This window comes from Salminus brasiliensis, chromosome 2 (genome assembly GCF_030463535.1).
Source record: "Salminus brasiliensis chromosome 2, fSalBra1.hap2, whole genome shotgun sequence".
NCBI lineage: Eukaryota > Metazoa > Chordata > Actinopteri > Characiformes > Bryconidae > Salminus > Salminus brasiliensis.
Window position 1 is genome coordinate 2,767,902 of NC_132879.1, and position 24,329 is coordinate 2,792,230.

Sequence of the window (24,329 nt, forward strand, 5' to 3'; positions counted from 1 at the left end):
CAGCTAACAAGTGCCTGTTAATGGGGGGAGATGGAGGACCGACCTATCCAGCCAAAAGTAAGAGGCCAGTTACGGTCTGTGGGCAAGTATAAAAACCTTGAGGAACTTTTGGACGTTCTTCAGATAGAAACACTTGGAGAAACATCTTAAGGTGTTTTTGAGGAGCCTTCAAAGTTCCTCAGGGATACTGTAGGTCTTTGGCTGAACTATCGCTCTAATCTTATCGTGATGAAGCTTCACCTACACTAAACAGGCTGTAGTCCTCCGTGCGGTCCAGCAGCTTGTCCAGCTGGTAGAGGGCTCGGCTGGCAGCGTGCCAGGGCAGGAACTCGCTCTCCTCGGAGAGATAAGAGATGATCTGCAGCGGCATGTTCTGAGGAAGATACCCAGCCCTGTAGAGGGAGAGAGAGAGAGAGAGAGAGAGAGAGACAGAGAGAGAGAGAGAGAGAGAGAGAGAGAGAGACAGAGAGAGAGAGAGAGAGACAGAGATGGGTAATTAGAGCTTCATACTGGATATTAATGCTATTAGAAGTTCATACTGGATATTAATGTTATTAGAAGTTCATACTGGATATTAATGTTATTAGAAGTTCATACTGGATATTAATGTTATTAGAAGTTCATACTGGATATTAATGTTATTAGAGCTTCATACTGGATATTAATGCTATTAGAGCTTCATACTGGATATTAATGTTATTAGGACTTCATACTGGATATTAATGTTATTATAGCTTCATTCTGGATATTAATGTTATTAGAAGTTCATACTGGATATTAATGTTATTAGAAGTTCATACTGGATATTAATGTTATTAGAGCTTCATACTGGATATTAATGCTATTAGAACTTCATACTGGATATTAATGTTTTTAGAGCTTAATACTGGATATTACTGCTATTAGAGCTTCATACTGGATATAAATGTTACTAGAACTTCATACTGGATATTAATGTTATTATAGCTTCATACTGGATATAAATATTATTAGAGCTTCATTCTGGATATTAATGCTATTAGAACTTCATACTGGATATTAATGTTTTTAGAGCTTAATACTGGATATTAATGCTATTAGAACTTCATACTGGATATTAATGTTTTTAGAGCTTAATACTGGATATTACTGCTATTAGAGCTTCATACTGGATATTAATGTTATTATAGCTTCATTCTGGATATTAATGTTATTAGAAGTTCATACTGGATATTAATGTTATTAGAGCTTCATACTGGATATTAATGTTATTATAGCTTCATTCTGGATATTAATGTTATTAGAAGTTCATACTGGATATTAATGTTATTAGAGCTTCATACTGGATATTAATCTTATTATAGCTTCATACTGGATATTAATGCTATTAGAACTTCATACTGGATATTAGTGTTATTAGAGCTTAATTCTGGATATTAATGTTATTAGAAGTTCATACTGGATATTAATGCTATTAGAGATTCATTCTGGATATTAATGCTATTAGAGCTTCATACTGGATATTAATGCTATTAGAGCTTCATACTGGATATTAATGCTATTAGAACTTCATACTGGATATTAATGTTATTATAGCTTCATTCTGGATATTAATGTTTTTAGAGCTTAATTCTGGATATTAATGCTAATAGAGATTTGTTCTGGAGCTTTAAAAGCTGTTTATTGGATGGTGGGCAGTGTCAGTGGTTTACCGAGTCTTTTAGGGGGGTTGTTGGTTCCCATTGTTTTGTGAATCTCCAGTTTAAAAATGCCTGTTTATCACTCGATCTTTCTGCTTTCATCAAACCTCTAATCTGTTTCTATATATTTAAAAAAAACAGTGATTCCACACATCCTCAGCAGGGCTTGTATATACATATGCATGCTCTATGTGTAAATCTGACAGTATGAAACCCACTGGATGCGAGCGTGGCGGCTGTGAACTGACGGCTCTCTGTTAAGTGGCGCAGCTTCAGAGTTAAAAGAATAAATGGGTGTTTTTTAGCACTGGCAGGTTAATTTCATGCCAGGCTTCCTCACTGCGAGACACATGGCTGATTTAACATTTGTAAAAAGGCCTCGCGTTTCGTCTCTATTTAAATCACAACATAATCGGAGGGGTGCCTTATGGGCTCATATAAAGCTTTGCATGAAAAGCCACGCTGTGTCCTGTAAGGGAAAAAGAAGAAGACGGAAAAAAACAACAACAAAAAAACCATCTCCTGTTGTAAAGCTACAGTCCTGTTCACTTTGCATAAATCCATAAAACATCAGAGGCTTTTTGAAATAAAGGCGCTGGCACTAAAAGCAGAAGATCAAACCCCATCTACTGTCATCGGGAGCAGCATATCAAAAATGAGGTAATATTTCAGCAGGTCTTTGAGGTCTGCTCAAATGAGACGGAGCATTTGGGTGCTAAAATTAGTCCCCAGGCTTGCCATCTACGCTTTTCGCATGCATCCCAACCCCAGCAGCTCCACGGCCTCAGGCATATCACACACTCCGAGTGGGCACTGAGACAAAAACCTGCAGAAGAACTTCAGAGGATCTCCGCAGAGCACGCGAGGAACACTGCGCACCACCACCCAGCTAGTCCTGCAGGCCATCAGCAGGCTATTAGCAGCAGAGAAAGCTCAGCTCAGTGGCAAGTGGATGGAAGCAGACTGTAGGTGTTTCTGATAAAGTGGCCAGTGGGTGGAAGCAGACTGTAGGTGTTTCTGATAAAGTGGCCAGTAAGTGGAAACACAAAATAGGTGTTTCTAATAAAGTGGCCGGTGAGTGGAAGCAGACTGTAGGTGTTTCTGATAAAGTGGCCAGTGGATGAAAGCAGACTGTAAGTGTTTCTGATAAAGTGGCCAGTGGATGGAAGCAGACTGTAGGTGTTTCTGATAAAGTGGCCAGTGGATGGAAGCAGACTGTAAGTGTTTCTGATAAAGTGGCCAGTGGATGGAAGCAGACTGTAGGTGTTTCTGATAAAGTGGCCAGTGGATGGAAGCAGACTGTAGGTGTTTCTGATAAAGTGGCCAGTAAGTGGAAGCAGACTGTAGGTGTTTCTGATAAAGTGGCCAGTGGATGGAAGCAGACTGTAGGTGTTTCTGATAAAGTGGCCAGTAAGTGGAAGCACTGTAGGTGTTTCTGATAAAGTGGCCAGTAAGTGGAAGCACAAAATAGGTGTTTCTAATAAAGTGGCCAGTGAGTGGAAGCAGACTGTAAGTGTTTCTGATAAAGTGGCCAGTAATTGGAAGCAGACTGTAGGTGTTTCTGATAAAGTGGCCAGTGGATGGAAGCAGACTGTAGGTGTTTCTGATAAAGTGTCCAGTGAGTGGAAGCACACTGTAGGTGTTTCTGATAAAGTGGCCAGTGGATGGAAGCAGACTGTAGGTGTTTCTGATAAAGTGTCCAGTATGGAAGCACAAAGCCTATGTAGTGTGAATAAATAGGCGTAATGCCCCTTTCCGTCTCTGTCTCAGTTGTCTGTGGAATACCTGGACAATCACAAATATAAGGCACCTTAATAACCATTACCCACAATCCTCTGAGCTGAAAACTGGAGGCTGGTTTATCTTCGTTAGCGCAGCTACAAATAAGACATATAACCGTACATATTTGATGCTGCAAAGCGTTTTTCAGTGTCTGGTACGCGAGGCGAGTCTGAGAGTTCCAACCGTCAAATAAATCAGGCTGCAGCTGTGCATTAATTACACTGACTCCCTCATTAAGCCATAGACTTTAAAGGCAGACAATAAAGCACAATTACTCTGGAGCCTTAATCAGTCATGTCACATTAAAGGCCCAGCAAACGCTCGTCTTCAGGAAGTACATCTCCTTCTCGCGCTCGGCCTGCCTCTTAAGGTGGAGAAGAGGAGCGTGGAGGATGGAGAGGGAGGGTCAGGCACTGATAATCCTGGATAACAGCTGACTAGTTATGCACTACATGTCCAAATGTTTGTGGACACCCCTTCTAGTAGTGAATGCATTCAGCTACTGTAAGTTCTGCACACATGCACACACACACACACACACACACACACACACATACATGTCTTATCTAGTCCCTGTAGAGAGGTACTGCCAATAGAATAGGAGCAGATAAACCTAGATGAACCTATTGGCACCATGCTGCTGCCCAATGCCAGTCGTGGGCTAGAGGGGTATAAAGCCTCTCCCACTCTCTGGAATGATGGTGCTGCGCCATCCAGTACTTTTGGGACGAGTTGAGGAGGAGGAAAGTCTTCTTCCCTGGACAGTAGAGACAGTTACTCCTTTTAATAGCCTTGATCTCAGAAGAATTGAATGAGCAGGTGTCCAAATACTTTTGCCCTCGTGTCTTTTTCTTTGCTCTGACTGGATAAACCCACCCGAAACAGCTGCTAAACATCAGCGTCCAACAGGTCGGACTGCTTGTCTTCTTGGCAACGACCCTCCATCCCTCCATCGATAAGGCCTCAGTGTTGGCACTATGTGGGGTGTTGCAATCGAGAAAGGAGAAGGAGAGAGTGTGGAGCGCTGAGGGCTCCAGGACTCCGTATTGAAAAACGATAAGTTGCAGGAAATCGGCGAAGTCTAACTGCGCTTTGTGAGAAATGGCAGCAGTGGTGGGAGCGCATTACAGAGGCAGTATCTCCGGCTGCCGCTGTTTGTACCCCTTTTTCCCCCCGTCTCTTCTTTTCTGAATTATTCAGCTTTGGTTTGGGGGGCGAGGAGGGAAGGAGGGATGGGAGGTGTGGTGGTGGTGGTGGTGGTGGGAGGGCGGTGTTGGGGGCGGGTGGTGTTCATTAAAAATAAAAGAATACAACATTACCATAACGCCCTGAAGAGCACTGAAGCTTTTTTTCCCCTGCTCTCGGCACATAGAGCGAAGAATGAGTTCATTATTTCTGCTAGAGAAACACACACACACACACACACACACACACACACACATACACACACATACACACAACCTCGGGGAGACAAGTTGTGTGAGGCATCAAGGTCATTCATCATTCATACACACTCAGAAATGCTGAGGGTGAAATCGACAAAGCGTGTGTGTGCATGTGTGTGTGTGTGTGTGTCTATGACGCATTTCACACTCCACAGAGGCTCTTGTCTGGACAGGTGTCTGAGAAACACCTGGACAAGATCACCCACACACTCGGCCTTCCAGCTAATGATGGAAGACGAAACTGCCGGGATAAAAAAATCAGGGCAAAAACCTCATATCTTCAAAACAGCAGGAGTGAGGAAACCCCTTCACGACGTTCAATGGAAGTCAGTGGAAAAATATTTAAATCTGAGTCATTTTGGAGCATTTCTATTGGTTCATTCATCATGAACTTTGGACACAATATAAAGAACAGCTTCTAGATTCAAAATATGGCAAAAAGTGAAAAACGTTCAAAATAATGTAAAATAATTTCTATTTCTATCAATCAAAAATGCGTGTGATCCATATATTATGCATGTGTCCATATACACCAATCGGCCATAACAGGTCCCCTTTGTGCCGCCACAACAGATCTGACCATTTGAAGCACGGACTCTGAAGTCACACAAGCCCTCTGAAGGTGTCCGAATGTCAGCAGCAGACCCTTTACGTCCTGTAAGAGCATTTATGAGACTTGGGCGCTCATGACCCTGCCACCGGTTCACTGGTTGCCCTCCCTTGGAGCTCGTTTGGTAGGCCCTGGTAGATGCTGACCACTAGGAACAGCCCACAAGACCTGATGCCTGATGTTCTGTAGATGTTCTGATCCAGTCATCGTCTAGAACCTCACAGCTTGGTTCTTATCTCACATTTGTCCTGTTTCAAGAACTGGAATATCCACCCCAGGCCAGATGCAACTGTAGATGAAGATAATCACGTCACCTGGTATTAATCTTATGGCTGATCGGTGTAACTAAACAATTACAATATATATATATAATTTTTTAACAATAAAGGATCCTGATTGGATGGTTCCCAAGAAAAGTGGTCCCACTAAAAACATTCAAAATAAATAAATAGAAACGTCATAAATTAACAATGCTGTCTATTTAGAGGGCGTTCCTCAGGGTTCAGTCCTTAACCCTTTGTAAGTGTAACAGAAAAAGAAACCACTGTAGGAACCGGCCTAAAACAAGTTCATTTATGTCGATTTTGGAGCATTTCTATTGGTTCATTCATCAATCAAGATCAACTGCCCGATCCACAAGATGTCAAAAAGCGAAAAACAGCAAAAATGGAGATACAAAGTTTTTGCGTGACAGCGCAGATACATTTTCCCCCCTAAAAGAACCCAAACAAAGCAGCTTCCAACCGGGTAAATAAAAAGCATTAACGTCTAAACTGCCTCGTAATTGTTTACTCGTTTTGTGTAAAGAAAGATTCTTTCAGTGCGGGTCTTCTTATAACTAAAATGTTTTGGCTTGACTTGCACATAAAAAATATATATATATATGTATATATATATATATATATATATATATATATATATATATATATATATATATATATTACAGGGACCAATTCATCTTTTGTTGAGGGAGAGGTACTTCATTAAACTGGAGTATAATAATAAACTAAATAGAAGCAGCAGAGAATAATACAGCTTTACTACAGGGCGTTCTTCAGGGTTCACTTTACGACTCTTTGCAAATGTGGCAGCAAAATGTGATTTGTCTGAATAACAGGAAGGAATTTATCTTGTCTTTAGACACTGGCAGCTAGTTTAACACAAACAGCTACATTAAAAAGAGCCTGAAATAACACTGTATTACAAGAGGGTGTTCCTCAGGGCTCAGTCCTCAGCCCTTATTTAAGTGCAACTGGGCAAGAATCTACAGGAGGAGAACTGTAAGAACGGGTCTTCTTATAACTAAAATATATTTACCTTGACTTGCACATATTAAAAAAATAATAATAATAACTATATATATATATATATATATATATATTACAGGGAACAATTCATATTTTGTTGAGGAAGAGGTACTTAATTAAACTGGAGTATAATAATAAACTAAATAAAAGCAGCAGAGAATAATACAGCTTTACTAGAAGACTCAGGGTTTCCTCAGGGTTTAATCTACAACAGCAAAATGTGACTCGTCTGTTTTTCAAAAACTGGCAGCTAATTAAACAAAGAAATAAAAAGAAATAGAATCGCCATGTTTCTATTTATAGCCGGCAATTTAGCTGCTTTGTTCGGGTTCTGTTAGAGGGAACATGTATTGGCGCTGTCACCTTGTATCTCCATTTTTGCTGTTTTTTGCTTTTTGACATCATGTGGATCGGGCAGTTGATCTTGATTAATGAATGAACCAATAGAAATGCTCCAAAATCAACATGAATGAACTTGTTTTAGTTTGTTCTTGGAAAAGTTCAACTGGTTCAAGTGGTTTCTTTTCCTGTTACAGTTACAAAGGGTTAAGGACTGAACCCTGAGGAACGCCCTCTAAAAAGACAGCGTTGGTAATTTATGGCGTTTCTATTTATTTATTTTAAGTGTTTTTAGTGGGACCACTTTTCTTGGGAACCATCCAATCAGGATCCTTTATTGTTAAAACATTATGCTGAAGAAACCGAGCATTGAGCCTCGCGTACATTAGAAACCCTTTGTAAGTGTAACAGAAAAAGAAACCACTGTAGGAACCGGCCTTATAAAAAGTTGAACTTTTCCAAGAACAACCTAAAACAAGTTTATTCATGTCGATTTTGGAGCATTTCTATTGGTTCATTCATCAATCTAGATCAACTGGCTGATCCACAAGATGTCAAAAAGCGAAAAACAGCAAAAATGGAGATACAAAGTTTTTGCGTGACAGCGCCGATACATTTTCCCCCCTAAAAGAACCCGAACAAAGCAGCTTCCAACCGGGTAAATAAAAAGCATTAACGGCTAAATTGCCTCGTAATTGTTTACTCATTTAAGAAAGATTCGCAGCGCGTTGAAAAAAGAAGGTCCATTAACTAGCTCCATCAGCTGAAGAGTAAATGACAAAGAAACCCTCATTGTTCGCTTAAATGAATCGAATAAGCACGCCGTCAAAGACTCCACTAACAAAACACTCCCAGCTCTGGAGATCGACTCATAATGCAAATGCTGAGAGACGCTATTCCACACATGACCAACACTGGCTAACCTGGCCAACGCCAGTGTTTCCTCTCCACGCTCTGCAGACTGTAAAAAAATGAATATCCGGAAAGGCAGGCACGGCCATGTGAAACAGCATTATTGAACTGTGTGAATATTTCCCATGAGCTACAGGAGCATTTAATTAGGTGGTACCGCTTGAGGCGCCTCGCGAACGCAACAATGTCTGCTGTTCTTCAGCGCCCCCTTCCCTTTAATGCACACACCAGCCAGTCAGCGTGATTAACAACTGTGTCGCCGTTAATATGCAGGGGTGCAACCCAGCATCTCCAACACATAAGGGCCAGTAAACACCTCCGAAGGTACAGGCCCTGAGGTGGAATAAAACAGACTGGTAATATTCCCCCTGAAGCTACTGCAAAGGGAAGGTTTCTATTATCTACTAATGCAGAGGTTAACAGGAAAACAACCCAAGGGCACAGCACTTCAAGAAGTGCCATTCCTACTACAACACCGGAGGTACGTTTCCACCTCATTTTAAGAGGAAAAAAAACTGACTTCCTATTTCACATGGAAACGATTACACTCTGTTAAGAAAGCGGCAGCTAATAAAACTGGAGTCAAATAATAAATAAATAAATAAATAAATACATACATACACCAGAGAATTAAATACAAGAGGGTGTTCCTCAGGGCTCAGTCCTCAACCCTTCCAGTTGAGTGCAACTGGGCAAGAATCTACAGGAGGAGAACTGTAAGAACGGGTCTTCTTATAACTAAAATATTTTTACCTTGACTTGCACATATATAAAAAAAAAGAATAATAATAAAAAAAAATATATATATATATATTATATATATTAATATATATATATATATATATATATATATATATATATATATATATATATATATATATATATATATATATATATTACAGGGGACAATACATCTTTTGTTGAGGTACTTACTTTAACTGGAGTATAAGAATAAACAAATAAAAGCAGCAGAAAATAATACAGCTTTACTAGAAGACGTTCCTCAGCGTTCACTCCACAACTCTTTGCAAATTTCACAGCAAAATGTGACTCATCTGTTATACAAGGAGGAATTCACGTTGTTCTAATAAACTGGGAGATAGTTAAACAAAACTATCAAAAAAAAAGAAAAAAGAATAAATAAACAAATAAAAAAACCAGAGAACTAAAATAACACAAGAGGGTGTTCCTCAGGGCTCAGTCCTCAGCCCTTCCAGTTGAGTGCAACTGGGCAGGAATCTACAGGAGGAGTAAGTAACTGTAAGAACGGGTCTTCATATAACTAAAATATTTTTACCTTGACTTGCACATAAAAAAAAATATATATATATATATATATAGCTCAAAACTAGCTCAAATAAAACAATAATTCAATAAATTAAAAAAGCACTAGAGAATTAAATTACACTTATGAGACATTGTACCTCAGGGTTCAGTCCTCAACCCTTTAACAGTAACAGGAGAAGAACCCACAGGTGGAGTCGGCCTCCCTCTGAGACCCGGACTTTTGCTTGGTGTGCATTTTTAATTTCTCCTGTTTGGGATTATCAGGACCTAACAAGTATAGAAACTAACCTTAGTCCTTGTACAAACAATGTCCTCATTTGAGGCCAAAGGGTCAAAGTTTAAAAACATTACGTATTATAGAGCATAAATCGAATGTCCTCATATGAGGATGCAACCTCAAGAGGTTAAATAAAGGTTTGAGTTAATTTGGCTTCTGTTAAAAAAAGTGACACTTTAGTTACAGCCCATTATCTACAGTCCAACTGGAATGAGGGGGAAAAAAACATTTAAAATGCAAAGAATGAAATAATATTGCTTTACTAGAGGGCATTCTTCAGGGTTCATTCCACAACTCTTGGCAAATATGAGCTCTAAGGGCAAATAACTGCAAAAGCTACCATTCATACTACAACACCCTGCCTTATACGAAGTAAAGATCGACAGGGAGGCATTTAATTAAAGAAAGCAAGTTGAAATAAAAGAATAAATCAACAGAAAACACCAGAGAACTAAATAACACTGTCTTATAAGAGGGTATACCTCAGGGTTCAATCCTCAACCCTTTGCCAATGTAACAGGAAAGTAGCCCACAGGTGGAGAACTGTAGAAACTGTAGCCTTAAGGAAAGAGTAGAATTTACCTTTTGTTAAGAAAGTGGCAGCTGATTAATCATCACTATTAACTACAGGCCAACTGCAACTATAAGAATAAACAAACAAAAGGTAGAGAATTGTAGGAAGCGTCAGCCTTCTCCATTTTACAGGAAACAATTTAGCTTTCGCACAGAAAGAGACAGCTAATTAAGCAAAGCTAACTAAAGTGTAACTGGAACAAACGAATAAACAAACGAAAGCAGCAGAGAATGAAATAACACCGCCTTACTAGAGGGCGTTCCTCAGGGTTCAATCCTCGGCCCTGTGCGAGTGTAATCTAGCCGAGTTCTCCTGTTGTTCCGCATTCATTCAAGTGAATCATCGCACTTGGGTAGCAGCTGTGGCCAAGTCAGTGCATTTTACATAACAACGCAACACTCCGCAGGCCTGTTAAACCCTTGTCTGTCCCAGCATGAAACACACACACAGCAGTGGCTGATGAGTCTATCCATTTCCCCGTGATGAACGCCGGGCTGGGCTGGGAAGAAGAAGAAGCAGAAGGAAAAAAAGAAAAAGTCTGAAAGCATCTGGCAGCTTTCCTGTTCGTTTGTTGGGGGGCAGTCAGTGGAAAAGCTCTGGATAGACTGATTGCCCCACACAATGTGTTCAAAGCTACGCTACGGGCAAACTGTCAACAAACACAGTTCCCTGCCTCTGAAAACAGCTCATAGCAGAACCTCACCAACGAGCTCTCTGACTTATCAGCAGAAGCAGTGCAGAAACGCATCAGGATAACCCACTGTTAGCATTTCGATAAATGTTCGCAAATCATTTCGTGTTTGTGGAGCATTTCCTCTGGTCTGGAGCCATTAGGTGGAGCAAAAAAGCACATCCAGGAGGAGGAGGAGGTCTGCTGGTCCTGAGGGAGGAGATAGCAGTCTGTGGGATTAACCATGTACACCACAGGTCCAAATGTTTGTGGACGGCCCATCTAATGCACACACACATACACGGCTTGACTAGCCCCTGTAGAGATTCATTAACGACCCCTGCAGCAGAAAAGTCAGAGGAACCTATTGCCACCATGCTGCTGCCTAATGCCAGATGTGGGCTAGAGGGGTGTATATAAAAAGCCCCCCTGCATCGAGAGCAGTGGAAGAACTGTGTTCTCTGGAATTATAATGGTGGTGGTGGTGGAGTTCCATCCAGAGTTTTGAATGGGATGGGAAGTTGGGGGGTTGGGGATGATCATGAGGTGGGGTGGTGATCATCATCCAACATCCTGACCTTACTAACCCACTAACTAGCTCTTGAATGCAATCAAATCCTCACAGCAATGCTCTTAAAGTCTTCTTCTCTGGACAGTAGAGAGAGACAGTTACTCCAACAAAAGCAGGATCAACTCTTTTTTTTATCACCCTTTTTTACATTTCGGAAGAAGCAATGAATGAGCAGGTGTCCAAATACTTTTGTCCACATGTGCAGCTGGAAATACGCTTTGGTAACTGAGCTGAGGTTTAGATACAAATCCGCAGTAGTGCCTGTTTTCCCCTCGAGACAGAAACAGCGCTCGACAGCACTTTATTGCCGTTAATGGTTATTGAGTTCTTTGTGTTGTGATTATCCAGGTATTCCACAGACAACTGAGGCGAAGAACGAAAGGTTTCTGTTTAAACACGAAGGAAATGGATTTCCACCAGCTGAAGCTCAGCGGTGTTCATTTACGCAAAACTGCTGTGATGCAGCACTCATTCCCTGCCCCCTTGAACCGCTAATCATTGGCCACTTTATTAGAAACACCTACCTGGTGCTTCTACTCACTGGCCACTTTATCAGAAACATTGAACTTGTGAGTTCCACTCACTGGCCACTTTATTAGAAACACCTAACTTGTGAGTTCCACTCACTGGCCACTTTGTTAGAAACACCTACCGCATGCTTTCACTCACTGGCCACTTTATTAGAAACACCTACCTGGTGCTTCTACTCACTGGCCACTTTATCAGAAACATCGAACTTGTGAGTTCCACTCACTGGCCACTTTATTAGAAACACCTAACTTGTGAGTTCCACTTACTGGACACTTTATTAGAAACACCTACAAGATGCTTCCATTCACTGGCCACTTTTTTAGAAACACCTACCTGATGCTTTCACTCACTGGCCACTTTATTAGAAACACCTACCTGATGCTTTCACTCACTGGCCACTTTATTAGAAACACCTACCTGATGCTTTCACTCACTGGCCACTTTATTAGAAACACCTACCTGATGCTTTCACTCACTGGCCACCTAATCAGAAACACCTACCTGATGCTTCCACTCACTGGCCACTTTATCAGAAACACCTACCCAATGCTTTCACTCACTGGCCACTTTATTAGAAACACCTACCTTGTGCGTCTACTCACTGGCCACTTTATTAGAAACACCTACCGCATGCATCCACTCTCAGGCCACAAAACCGGCCCACTGATGAAGGTCTAACACAAACTGTGCATCAGGAAACTGACCAGGTGAAACAGCAGGAAGGGGGTTTCTGATATAGTGGCCAGCAGAGCACTGCCGTTAGAACTTCCCCAGTTCTCAAATCTCCGCTCTGCGACACTTTAAACAGGCTGCAATGCCAGGAAGCATCAAAGGGTTCGGGAATCCTCAGAGCATGCTCACTCCACGAGTATAGCTGGAGGAAAGATCTCTCACTCTCCCATCACTCTCCCACCGCACCCTTCTCCACAGCCCCCCTCCCACCTCCCAGCAGCTGCAGCTTTAACAGCAGCTCAACAGGGACCTGTAGGAGACTCCTGTAGGAGACTGGCGCTAATGATTGAGCTCTGCTGGATCTGCTCAGCAAGCAGGTGGTGGTAGAAGGTAAGGAGAGAGAGAGAGAGACAGAGAGCTGGAACAGAGGGATGTATCTACACTCCTCCCTTCTCCCATTATCTTTTAGCTCAGCGTGGGGCTGGCAGCTTCGCCGCAGGCTTCGTTTCGACAGGAGCTCCACACACACCAGTCTTTTTACCTCCCCTACCTCCGGGCTGCAGGAGGGGAGGACCAACCAGAGCAGTTTTCGTGGCTTGCGTTTTGTTGTTAGCCACTAAAAACCCACCTGGCTAGGTTGAAGACGTCGTCAATCAGGCCGGCTCGATTGCCCACCGAGATGATCTGCAGGAAACAATGAAGGAGAGGGAAAAATTTAACTGATGGTCTTAAAGGAGCCATAAGCTGCATTTTTTGAGTATTAAAGACATATAAATAGTAAGAGCTGGACTTTGGGTGGGGATAAAAAATGCTCAGACGTCATTTAACAAGCCTATTTACCGCCCTGTTATTTTGCCATACACTCATTTCTCTATTCTTCTCACTGTGAGCTGTAGCAGTGTGTGAAACTACCTCCACCATGTTTGGAAGATGTTCTTTAGCCTGGCTGGCTCTTACTGTGAGCTGCAGCAGTGTGTGAAACTACCTCCACCATGTTTGGAGGCTGTACTTTAGCTTGGCTAGGTCTCACTAGGAGCTGTAGCAGTGTGTAAAACTACCTCCACCATGTTTGGAAGATGTTCTTTAGCCTGGCTGGCTCTCACAGTGAGCTGTAGCAGTGTGTGAAACTACCTCCACCATGTTTGGAGGCGGTGCTTTAGCCTGGCTGGCTCTCACTGTGAGCTGTAGCAGTGTGTGAAACTACCTCCACCATGTTTGGAGGCTGTGCTTTAGCCAGGTTAGCTCTTACTGTGAGCTGCAGCAGTGTGTAAAACTACCTCCACCATGTTTGGAGGCTGTGCTTTAGCCTGGCTGGCTCTAACCGTGAGCTATAAGAGTGTGTGAAACTACCTCCTCCATGTTTGGAAGATGTTCTTTAGCCTGGCTGGCTCTCACTGTGAGCTGCAGCAGTGTGTGAAACTACCTCCACCATGTTTGGAGGCTGTACTTTAGCTTGGCTAGGTCTCACTATGAGCTGCAGCAGTGTGTGAAACTACCTCCACCATGTTTGGAGGCTGTGCTTTAGCCAGGTTAGCTCTCACTGTGAACTGTAGCAGTGTGTGAAACTACCTCCACCATGTTTGGAGGCTGCACTTCAGCCTGTGTGGTTCTCTCTGTGAGCTGCAGCAGTGTGTGCCATCAAGTACGCACCTCCGTCTGTCAGCATTTCACTGAATTAAGCCCTCAGCAGCTCTCCGGAAGGCTCAACAGCGTGATCCCTGGCTTCCCTGGTGACTAAAGGCCGTACCTACCCCCCACTGGCGCCGGTGATGCAGGCTAAGTGCCACACCAGTGCCATGTGGATTTTACGCACCAGTTCAACCACATTACATCAACATAAGCATCCCCCAGCAAGCTACACCTGCACTGCACTTCCCCACCCGATGTCCTCAGTCCGCGGACTAGATAAACACACTCATCCATTCTAGGGCACCTTTAAAAGGGGGAAAGTGTGTAAATTTGATTTTCTCTGATAGTGGCACACAGCAAAACAGCAGGCAGGAAAGGAATAGAGGGAGCAAATGAAGGAATAATAAACCGGGGTCCAAAAGGAGCCATAGGAGACGAAGCCGAGGATTTATGGAAATTGAAAAATGAGCAGCGACAGGCCGAAGAGGCCGAGTGAAAAATGAAAGAGGACTATAAGCAAGCCAGCGAATATGAGGGAAATGAATGGGTTTGTACCGTTGGGTTGATCATAAGCTGCTGTATGAGGAGTCTCCAGTTGTGGAGGTCATAGTTCACCCTGAAGTAGCCCGTCTGATTGATGTTGCCCAGCAACCACGTCTCCTCCTCCATGCGGCCCACTCGGTGCGTCTCTATAAATAATGAGGAAAAGGAGCGAGGGGAGAATATTTAACGGCACGACTGACAGCTCATTAGGACATCGGCATTGTCATTCCTTTGGAAAAACTCTCTCTCTCTCTCTCACACACACACACACACACACATACACACACATACACACACACAAACACTCTTCAGGCCAGGTTTAGTGATAAATGGAAGGGGGCACCCGGTGACAGTCACTCCAATGGAGCTAATGGGAATGCCTATAGACAGCCAGGTCTTGTATGGTGGGAAGTGTGCCCTGACTGGAGCCGTTTCTAATGAATCTAGTCTCCGTCGCTCATCCATTATGGAGAGGTGAGCGGCGGGACACAAGATGAAATGTCACGTAGCGTAATTGACTCGTTTGCAGGAACGAAGCGAGATTGCCTGCTATCGACGACAACGACGACGACGATGATGATGATGATGATGTGCCTCACGTTCATAGAGCTTACGTTCCGGCAGATTTCATGAACGCACTCATAATCAATTCTGAATGTGGCACAGTGTGCGTCAGCCCACGCTCATGGATTTCATTCCTCGTCATTTTATCCCCTGATTAAGCTGATATCTCAAACATACTTCTGCAGTAAATAAGCCATTAAGAGGCAATTTGTTTGTCGCGCTCCAGATGGTGGTGGTGGGGATTCCTGCGCTTCCAATTTCATCATTTTACACACTTCTAATTGTGATATTGTTACTAGATTTCCATCACATCTAAAGTACATGTTTGGAGGGTGTACATTAGCCTGGCTGGCTCTCACAGTGAGCTGTAGCAGTGTGTAAAACTACCTCCACCATGTTTGGAGGCTGTGTTTTAGCTTGGCTCGCTCTCACTGTGAGCTGTAGCAGTGTGTGAAACTACCCCCACCATGTTTGGAGGCTGTGCTTCACCCTTGCTAGCTCTCACTAGGAGCTGCAGCAGTGTGTGAAACTACCCCCACCATGTTTGGAGGCTGTGCTTCAGCCTGGCTAGCTCTCACTGTGAGCTGTAGCAGTGTGTGAAACTACCCCCACCATGTTTGGAGGCTGTGCTTCAGCCTTGCTAGCTCTCACTAGGAGCTGCAGCAGTGTGTGAAACTACCCCCACCATGTTTGGAGGCTGTGCTTCAGCCTGGCTAGCTCTCACTGTGAGCTGTAGCAGTGTGTGAAACTACCCCCACCATGTTTGGAGGCTGTGCTTCAGCCTGGCTGGCTCTCACTGTGAGCTGCAGCAGTGTGTGAAACTACCTCCACCATGTTTGGAGGCTGTGCTTCAGCCTGGCTAGATCTCACTGTGAGCTGCAGCAGTGTGTGAAACTACCTCCACCATGTTTGGAGGCTGTACTTTAGCTTGGCTAGGTCTCACTAGGAGCTGTAGCAGTGTGTAAAACTACCTCCACCATGTTTGGAGGCTGTGCTTTAGCCTGGCTGGCTCTCACTGTGAGCTGTAGCAGTGTGTGAAACTACCTCCACCATGTTTGGAAGATGTTCTTTAGTCTGGCTGGCTCTTACTGTGAGCTGCAGCAGTGTGTGAAACTACCTCCACCATGTTTGGAGGCTGTACTTTAGCTTGGCTAGGTCTCACTAGGAGCTGTAGCAGTGTGTAAAACTACCTCCACCATGTTTGGAGGCTGTGCTTTAGCCTGGCTGGCTCTCACTGTGAGCTGTAGCAGTGTGTGAAACTACCTCCACCATGTTTGGAAGATGTTCTTTAGCCTGGCTGGCTCTTACTGTGAGCTGCAGCAGTGTGTGAAACTACCTCCACCATGTTTGGAGGCTGCACTTCAGCCTGGCTAGCTCTCACTGTGAGCTGTAGCAGTGTGTGAAACTACCCCCACCATGTTTGGAGGCTGTGCTTCAGCCTGGCTAGCTCTCACTGTGAGCTGTAGCAGTGTGTGAAACTACCCCCACCATGTTTGGAGGCTGTGCTTCAGCCTGGCTAGCTCTCACTGTGAGCTGTAGCAGTGTGTGAAACTACCTCCACCATGTTTGGAAGATGTTCTTTAGCCTGGCTGGCTCTTACTGTGAGCTGCAGCAGTGTGCGAAACTACCTCCACCATGTTTGGAGGCTGTGCTTGTGCCTGGCTGGCTCTCACTGTGAGCTGTAATGGTGTGTGAAACTACCTCCACCTTGTTTGGAGGCTGCACTTCAGCCTGGCTAGCTCTCACTGTGAGCTGTAACTTCAAAGTTATGCTCTATTACGCCACCTAGAGAGAGATTGAAATAATACAGGAGAGAATTCTGGGACTTCTTTTCCAAAGCAGCTCTGAAGCTCTTTAACCCCGTTCATCCCCTCAACTGTACGATTAATTTGTCTCACTCTAAAGAGGCGGACTTTATTTGGCTCTATTAAAGCCGCCGTCGGTACATCCCATGTGAATGCCATGTTCATGTCCCGTAATATTCCATTATATTAACTCATTGACTCCGGCCTTTTTTCCGGGGATAACAAACGCGCCGCTTGAGCAGCTCAGACCGCTCGGTGGACACTCGTTTAATGTCTCCAGCCATCCAGACAGCGTCTGGCCTACTGGCGGGCAGATTGGTGGAGTCAAGCATGGGAAATAATGCATATAAATGGAGCGTCTCTGCTGGATCCCCTACAGCTCTGCTTGTGAGCCTAATAGCCATTGTTCCCAGTTCACTGTGCGAGAATAGAGGCCAGTTAAACGGTCACACACAGTGGAGACCTTTCCGACGGTGAAGCACGGCGAGGAAGTCGAAGGCTAAATTGAATTCAGCCTTTTAGAATGTAACTGGCCCCAAATGATGCGGTTCCAGCCACGGATCATCTGTCTCTCTCTCTCTCTCTCTCTCTCTCTGCTAACTCCCGGGGGAGAAGAGGAATGGAACGGGATTAAAGAGAATGATGGCCGACACGGGGCTATTCCCCGCTTAGCCACCGCACAGAATAAAAATGCATTTCTGAAGAAATGCATCAACAAAAGAAGCTCGCGAGCCCCAGATCCAACCATTTAGGAGATGTAGAGGCAGCAGCTCCGATGAAGCACACCTGTGAAGGATGAGCGTTTCTAAAGTATACACATTTTTGCTTCCAGGAAAACAGGAGAACTGAATTGTGCCTTTAATCTTTACAAGCGATAGCTAGAACAACATGCCGTACATTTATATTAAAGAGCTTATTTCATGGTAAACCCAGAGCACTTTTGTTTTTCCCAACAACAACAACAACAAAAAAAGAGTTTAAAAGCTTTACCATTTCCCCAGTTCACACACACTTGGCCCACGTGGGAAACTAGGCCACGAATTAGGCTGGTTTTGAGAGGCTTAGCTCAGACTGCGCCAAGGAGTGTTGTTACTGCACATTCCAACCCAGACTACCCAGGTACAACACAGCCAATCAGGACACAGACCATTTACATATGTCAGTCTTCAAGGCACAGCAACCTAAAAATAACCAGTTCAAGTCTAAAGGATTGAAAATTAAATTTCCATACACAAAACTATAAAAAATTCAAAAATCCAATCAAAATACCTAAATGCTGAGTATCAGCAAGTCCAAATCCAATCAAAATACCTAAATGCTGGGTAGAAAAAAGGCCCCATCCAATCAAATTACCTAAATGCTGAGTATCAGCAAGTGCCCATCCAATCAAAATACCTAAATGCTGAGTATCAGCAAGTGCCCATCCAATCCAAATACCTAAATGTTGAGTACCAGCAAGTCTCCATCCAATCAAAATACCTAAATGTTGAGTACCAGCAAGTCTCCATCCAATCAAAATACCTAAATACTGAGTATCAGCAAGACCCCCATCCAATCAAAATACCTCGATGCTGAGTACCAGCAAGACCCCATCCAATCAAAATACCTAAATGCTGGGTAGTAAAAAGTCCCCATCCAATCAAAATACCTAAATGCTGAGTATCAACAAGTCCCCATCCAATCAAAATACCTAAATACTGAGTATCAGCAAGACCCCATTCAATCAAAATACCTAAATGCTGGGTAAAAAAAAGGCCCCATCCAATCAAATTACCTAAATGCTGAGTATCAGCAAGTGCCCATCCAATCCAAATACCTAAATGCTGAGTATCAGCAAGTGCTCATCCAATCCAAATACCTAAATGTTGAGTACCAGCAAGTCTCCATCCAATCAAAATACCTAAATACTGAGTATCAGCAAGACCCCATCCAATCAAAATACCTCAATGCTGGGTAGTAAAAAGTCCCCCATCCAATCAAAATACCTAAATGCTGGGTAGTAAAAAGTCCCCCATCCAATCAAAATACCTTAATGCTGAGTATCAACAAGTCCCCATCCAATCAAAATACCTAAATGCTGAATATCAGCAAGTCCCATATAATCAAAATAAATACCTAAATGCTGAGTATCAGCAAGTGCCCATCCAATCCAAATACCTAAATGCTGAGTATCAGCAAGTGCCCATCCAATCAAAATACCTAAATGCTGAGTATCAGCAAGTGCCCATCCAATCAAAATACCTAAATGCTGAGTATCAGCAAGTGCCCATCCAATCCAAATACCTAAATGCTGAGTATCAGCAAGTGCCCATCCAATCAAAATACCTAAATGTTGAGTACCAGCAAGTCCCCATCCAATCAAAATACCTAAATGCTGAGTATCAGCAAGTCCCCATCCAATCTTAGTGCCTAAATGCTGAGTATCAGCAAGTCTCCATCCAATCAAAATACCTAAATGTTGAGTATCAGCAAGTCCCCATCCAATCAAAATACCTAAATGCTGAGTATCAGCAAGTCCCCATCCAATCAAAATACCTAAATGCTGAGTATCAGCAAGTGCCCATCCAATCCAAATACCTAAATGTTGAGTCCCAGCAAGTGCCCATCCAATCCACATACCTAAATGTTGAGTACCAGCAAGTCTCCATCCAATCAAAATACCTAAATGCTGAGTATCAGCAAGTCCCCATCCAATCTTAGTGCCTAAATGCTGAGTATCAGCAAGTTTCCATCCAATCAAAATACCTAAATGTTGAGTATCAGCAAGTCCCCATCAAATCAAAATACCTAAATGTTGAGTATCAGCAAGTCCCCATCAAATCAAAATACCTAAATGCTGAGTATCAGCAAGACCCCATCCAATCAAAATACCTAAATGCTGAGTATCAGCAAGTCCCCATCCAATCAAAATAACTTAATGCTGAGTATCATCTGATAACGATTCAGTATGAGTACTAAAAATGCTGGAGTATCTGCTGAATCCACTCCAAGTACCGAAATGCTGAGTAAACGCTGAAACAGATCCAATCTCAGTGCCTTAATGCTGAGCATTGATCAATAATGATCAGATCTGAATATGTTAATGCTAACTATTAGCCAATACTGATCCAACTGAAGTACCTTAATGCTGAGTATCAACTTACACAGATTCAGTATGAGTCTCTAAATGCTAAGTATCGACTGATATGATCCAATCTGAGTACCCTAATGTTGAGTATCGGATACTACTGATCCAATCCTAATACCTCATTTCTAATTATTGTCTGATATCGATCCAAACTGTGAACCTGAATTCTGAGCATTGTCTGAAATAGATCCAATCCAAGTACCTTATTGCTGAGTACCAGCCGTAATCAATCCAATCTAGGCACCTAAATGCTGAGTACCTTAAATATTAAAAGAAGCCAATGTAAAGGTTTAATTACTGATTTTAGAAATGATCATATTTCTACTGCAAAAAAGGTGTTTCTTCTGAGGCATCACTCAAACAACCCTTTGTAGCACCTTGCTAAGTATTAGACAATGCTGATATCAATCCAATCTAAGTACCTTAATGCTGAGTACTGGCTGTTAGCAATCTTGTCTGAGTATTTAAAAGTTGAGTATCGTCTGATACAGGTCCAATCTGAGTGACCTAATGCTCAGTATCAGCCAATCCTGATCCAATCTAAATACTTCAATGCAAAGTATTGATTGATGCTGATCTAATCCGAAAACCTTAATGCTGAATATCTTAATTGGCTGAAACAGATTTAATCAGTACCTAAATGCTGAATAATATCTGAAACCATTTTTAGTTTCTGTAAAGAACCATGTTTGTAAAAGAGACCTTTTAAAAGTTTAATTACCAATTTTAAGAATATTCATATTTTTATGACAAAAAGAAAATCTTTATGGAAACAAACGTGGTTCTTCTGAAGCACCAACCCTTTGTAGCACCCTGCTAAATATTAGCCGATATCGATAACGATATCGATCCAACTGGCCATTATGAGCCAATCTGAGCCAATCTGAGTCCTTAAAAGTTGAGTATCGTCTGATACAGGTCCAATCCGAGTACTCCAACGCTCAGTATCAGCCAATTTCTTGATCCAGTATTTTTTAGAGTGTAGGTCAGCAGAGGCCCTGGAACGATGGTTTTGGCTTTAGTCGTCCTCCTCCTTCAGCAGTTCGTTCCTCTCGGACCAGTAGAAACGTTCCAATGTCCTTATTTTCACTAAAAGCAACATGAAATATTCAGAGGAAAAACTCCAACGACTGAAATCCGGAGATAAAAGCAGGACCTTTAGCTGGAGTCTGGAGTTTCCAGCACTTTCCAATCGAGTCTCTAAAGACTTCAACAGTTTCTGACACTGATCATTGATTCTGAGGAGGACAGGGAGCGGAGGACTTCATGCCGGTTGCTGTTAATTGCTGGCATCTCCCTCAGCTACCCGAGCTGCAGGGGAGGCCCCTGGATTAAGGGGGTCTTTAGCCGGGGCCAAAGCCGTCACAGCACAGGTGCTCCTGCTGCTTTGCGACCCACTTCTCTTGCGACCAGCCCAAGGTCAAGTAGATCAGTCGCACCAGCAAAGCAGGAGCCATCATGAGCCGCTTCTAGGCGGGTTTTCTGTTGGAGCTGCTGGTCTAACAGCCTAAGCGCCTTAATTTGCCGCTCCAGAGACTCTGGTTCTTTACTGAGCAGCTGGAGCTCCTAGTCCTCCTCGGCCACCATTCAGTCACGGATTTAAAAAGCGAACTAAAAGCAAGAATAAATCAAATAAAAAGGCTTCAAATCCTTGAAAACAAAAATGACAAGAGAAAACTGCACTGTCCTGTCTGTTTACTGCCCTTCATACACTACGGACAAAAGTATTGGGACACCTGCTGATTCAGTGTTTCTTCTGAAATCAAGGGTATTCATAAGAGCTGATCCTGCTTTTGCTGGAGTAACTGACTCTACTGTCTAGTACTGTCTCTACTGTTGGATGCTGGATGATCTCCACCCCACCTCATCATCCCCAACTCCTCCCAAAAGTATTGGATGGAGCTCCACCACCATCATTCCAGAGAACACAGTTCTTCCACTGCTCCACAGCTCAATGCTGGGGGGCTTTATATACACCCCTCTACTAGCCCACACCTGGCATTATTAGGCAGCATGGTGCCAATAGGTCCATAATGTTGATCTGCTCCAGAGAGTCCTATTCTATTGGCAGTTCTTCTCCACAGGGCCTAGACAGGTATTTAATCTAACATAAAAAAATTAAGCTATCAAATACGTACAATTTGGGAAGGAGAAGGGCCGTCCCCAATCTCCTTCTCTCCACCATTACTAAACCTCCACCTTCTGCCGGAAATTCGCAAGCCACCACCACCACCCCCGCCCAGCCTCGGTTCGACAAGAAGGGGGTGCAGCTGCAGTTCTCATTAGCTGGAGCCGCCCATGACTCCAGCCCGAGTTTCTCAGAGCTCCCCCTTCCTCGCCTGAGCCTCGACAAATGAGCCTTTACTGTACTGAAACCCTGACAGTCCCGCATCCCCTGAGTCTGACAGCGTACATGAAGACACACCAGAGGACCAGAGACGTCTCCATATTCTGCTACAGTGTGTGTCCTGTACTGTATACGTGTGTGTGTGTGTGTGTGTGTCTGTCTATGTGCTTGTGATGGCATGGGAATGCAGGTTGGAGCCTACCTGTTTTATTAGAGACCCAGATGATAGTTTCCGGCGATATGTGACTGGAGTTTCCCACCGACAGCGTCAGCGGGATCTGCCACTGGAAGCTGAGAGAGAGAGAGAGAGCAGGAGAAGAAAGGAAAGAGAGTTTAAAGGAAGCAGTTCTGTAAAAATAACGTTTACACTGTTTTTTTTTTACACCTCCGCCTGCCTCCTAACACAGTCCATCATTCTGGTGATGCTGCGCCCAAACCGCGGGAACAGCCTTCCAGTAGAGCTGAGAGGAGCTCAGAATGCTGACCCACTCAGTCTGGAGATTTTTAGTCATTTTTACTATTTATTTTATTCTGTTTCTTTTTTTAGCTTTTACTTCTGATCATGTTTAATTTTCATTTCATTTTATTAACATTTTTACTTATTTTAACCTTAATATATATTGCTTCTATCATTTTATTTATTTTTAAATTTCTTTTTATACTTTGCCTTTGATAATAAATAAAAATAATAAATTGTGAAATTTTTATAATTTAAAAGTAAAAAAGGCAAAATATAAAATGTCATATATAATATCTAAAATACAGAATATATAAACTATTATATTATATATAAGAATATATAGATTTTTCTTTTTAGATTTTACTACTAATTATTTGTATTTTTTGTTCTATTTTACTTTTAATGTTTTTACTTAAATTTTAACCTTCATATAAACTTTGTATCATTTTAATTTCTTTGTATATTTTGCTTTTAATATATTTATATATGTTTTAATATATACATATATATATATATATATACATATAATTTTAAAAATGATCATAACTATTAAGCTTATTATAAATTGTAAACTTTTTATAATTTAAGACTAAAAAAGGTCATGTATATATATAATAAAATATTATTTCATATAATAATTATAATTATAATAATAACAATTATAAAGTTATATATATACACATTCTATTATATAATATAATATTTTATATATTTTAAAATCTTTCTCTTTTTAGGTGGAATATTTTTTATTAGTTTAATTTATTTATTTTTAAAAATGTATTATTTATTTATATATTTTTTTGTTTATGTGAACTCCCCCTATCACCAGCAATGCCCCCAACGCTAAGAGGATGAAGACTAGCACACGTCTCCTCTGACACATGAAGCCATCCACTGCCAGCCTTGTTCAGACTAGCACTAGTACTGTCTTCTACACCTGCAGAGTTTAAACACAGGGTTATCTGGAATACAACCGAACCGCAATCATATTTTTCCGATTCCCAGAAATCACCAGGTCTTCTCTGAAGGTCTAGGAAGCCCTGAGGGTTCCTCACTGGAGTACACCCCAGGCCTTTCACGATTCTTCTGATCAAACAGCTCTATACTACGGTTGGGGGATGATAAGGTGGGGTGGTGGTGATCATCATCCAACATCCTGACCTCACCAACACTATTCTTGTAGCTGAATGCATTAAAA

General features: G+C 42.5%; 1 protein-coding gene across 1 annotated transcript in view; it reads right to left on the bottom strand.

The window, feature by feature from the left end:
- The window catches only part of LOC140550261 (thyrotropin-releasing hormone-degrading ectoenzyme-like), a 341,162-nt gene that overhangs the window by 44,632 nt on the left and 272,201 nt on the right, over positions 1-24,329 (bottom strand). The window contains exons 11-14 of the mRNA XM_072674121.1: positions 22,874-22,962; positions 14,841-14,974; positions 13,285-13,340; positions 245-392 (exon numbers count right to left, since the gene is read on the bottom strand). Coding sequence (XP_072530222.1) covers positions 245-392; positions 13,285-13,340; positions 14,841-14,974; positions 22,874-22,962 — 427 coding nt within the window. The remainder of the gene's footprint in view (positions 1-244; positions 393-13,284; positions 13,341-14,840; positions 14,975-22,873; positions 22,963-24,329) is intronic.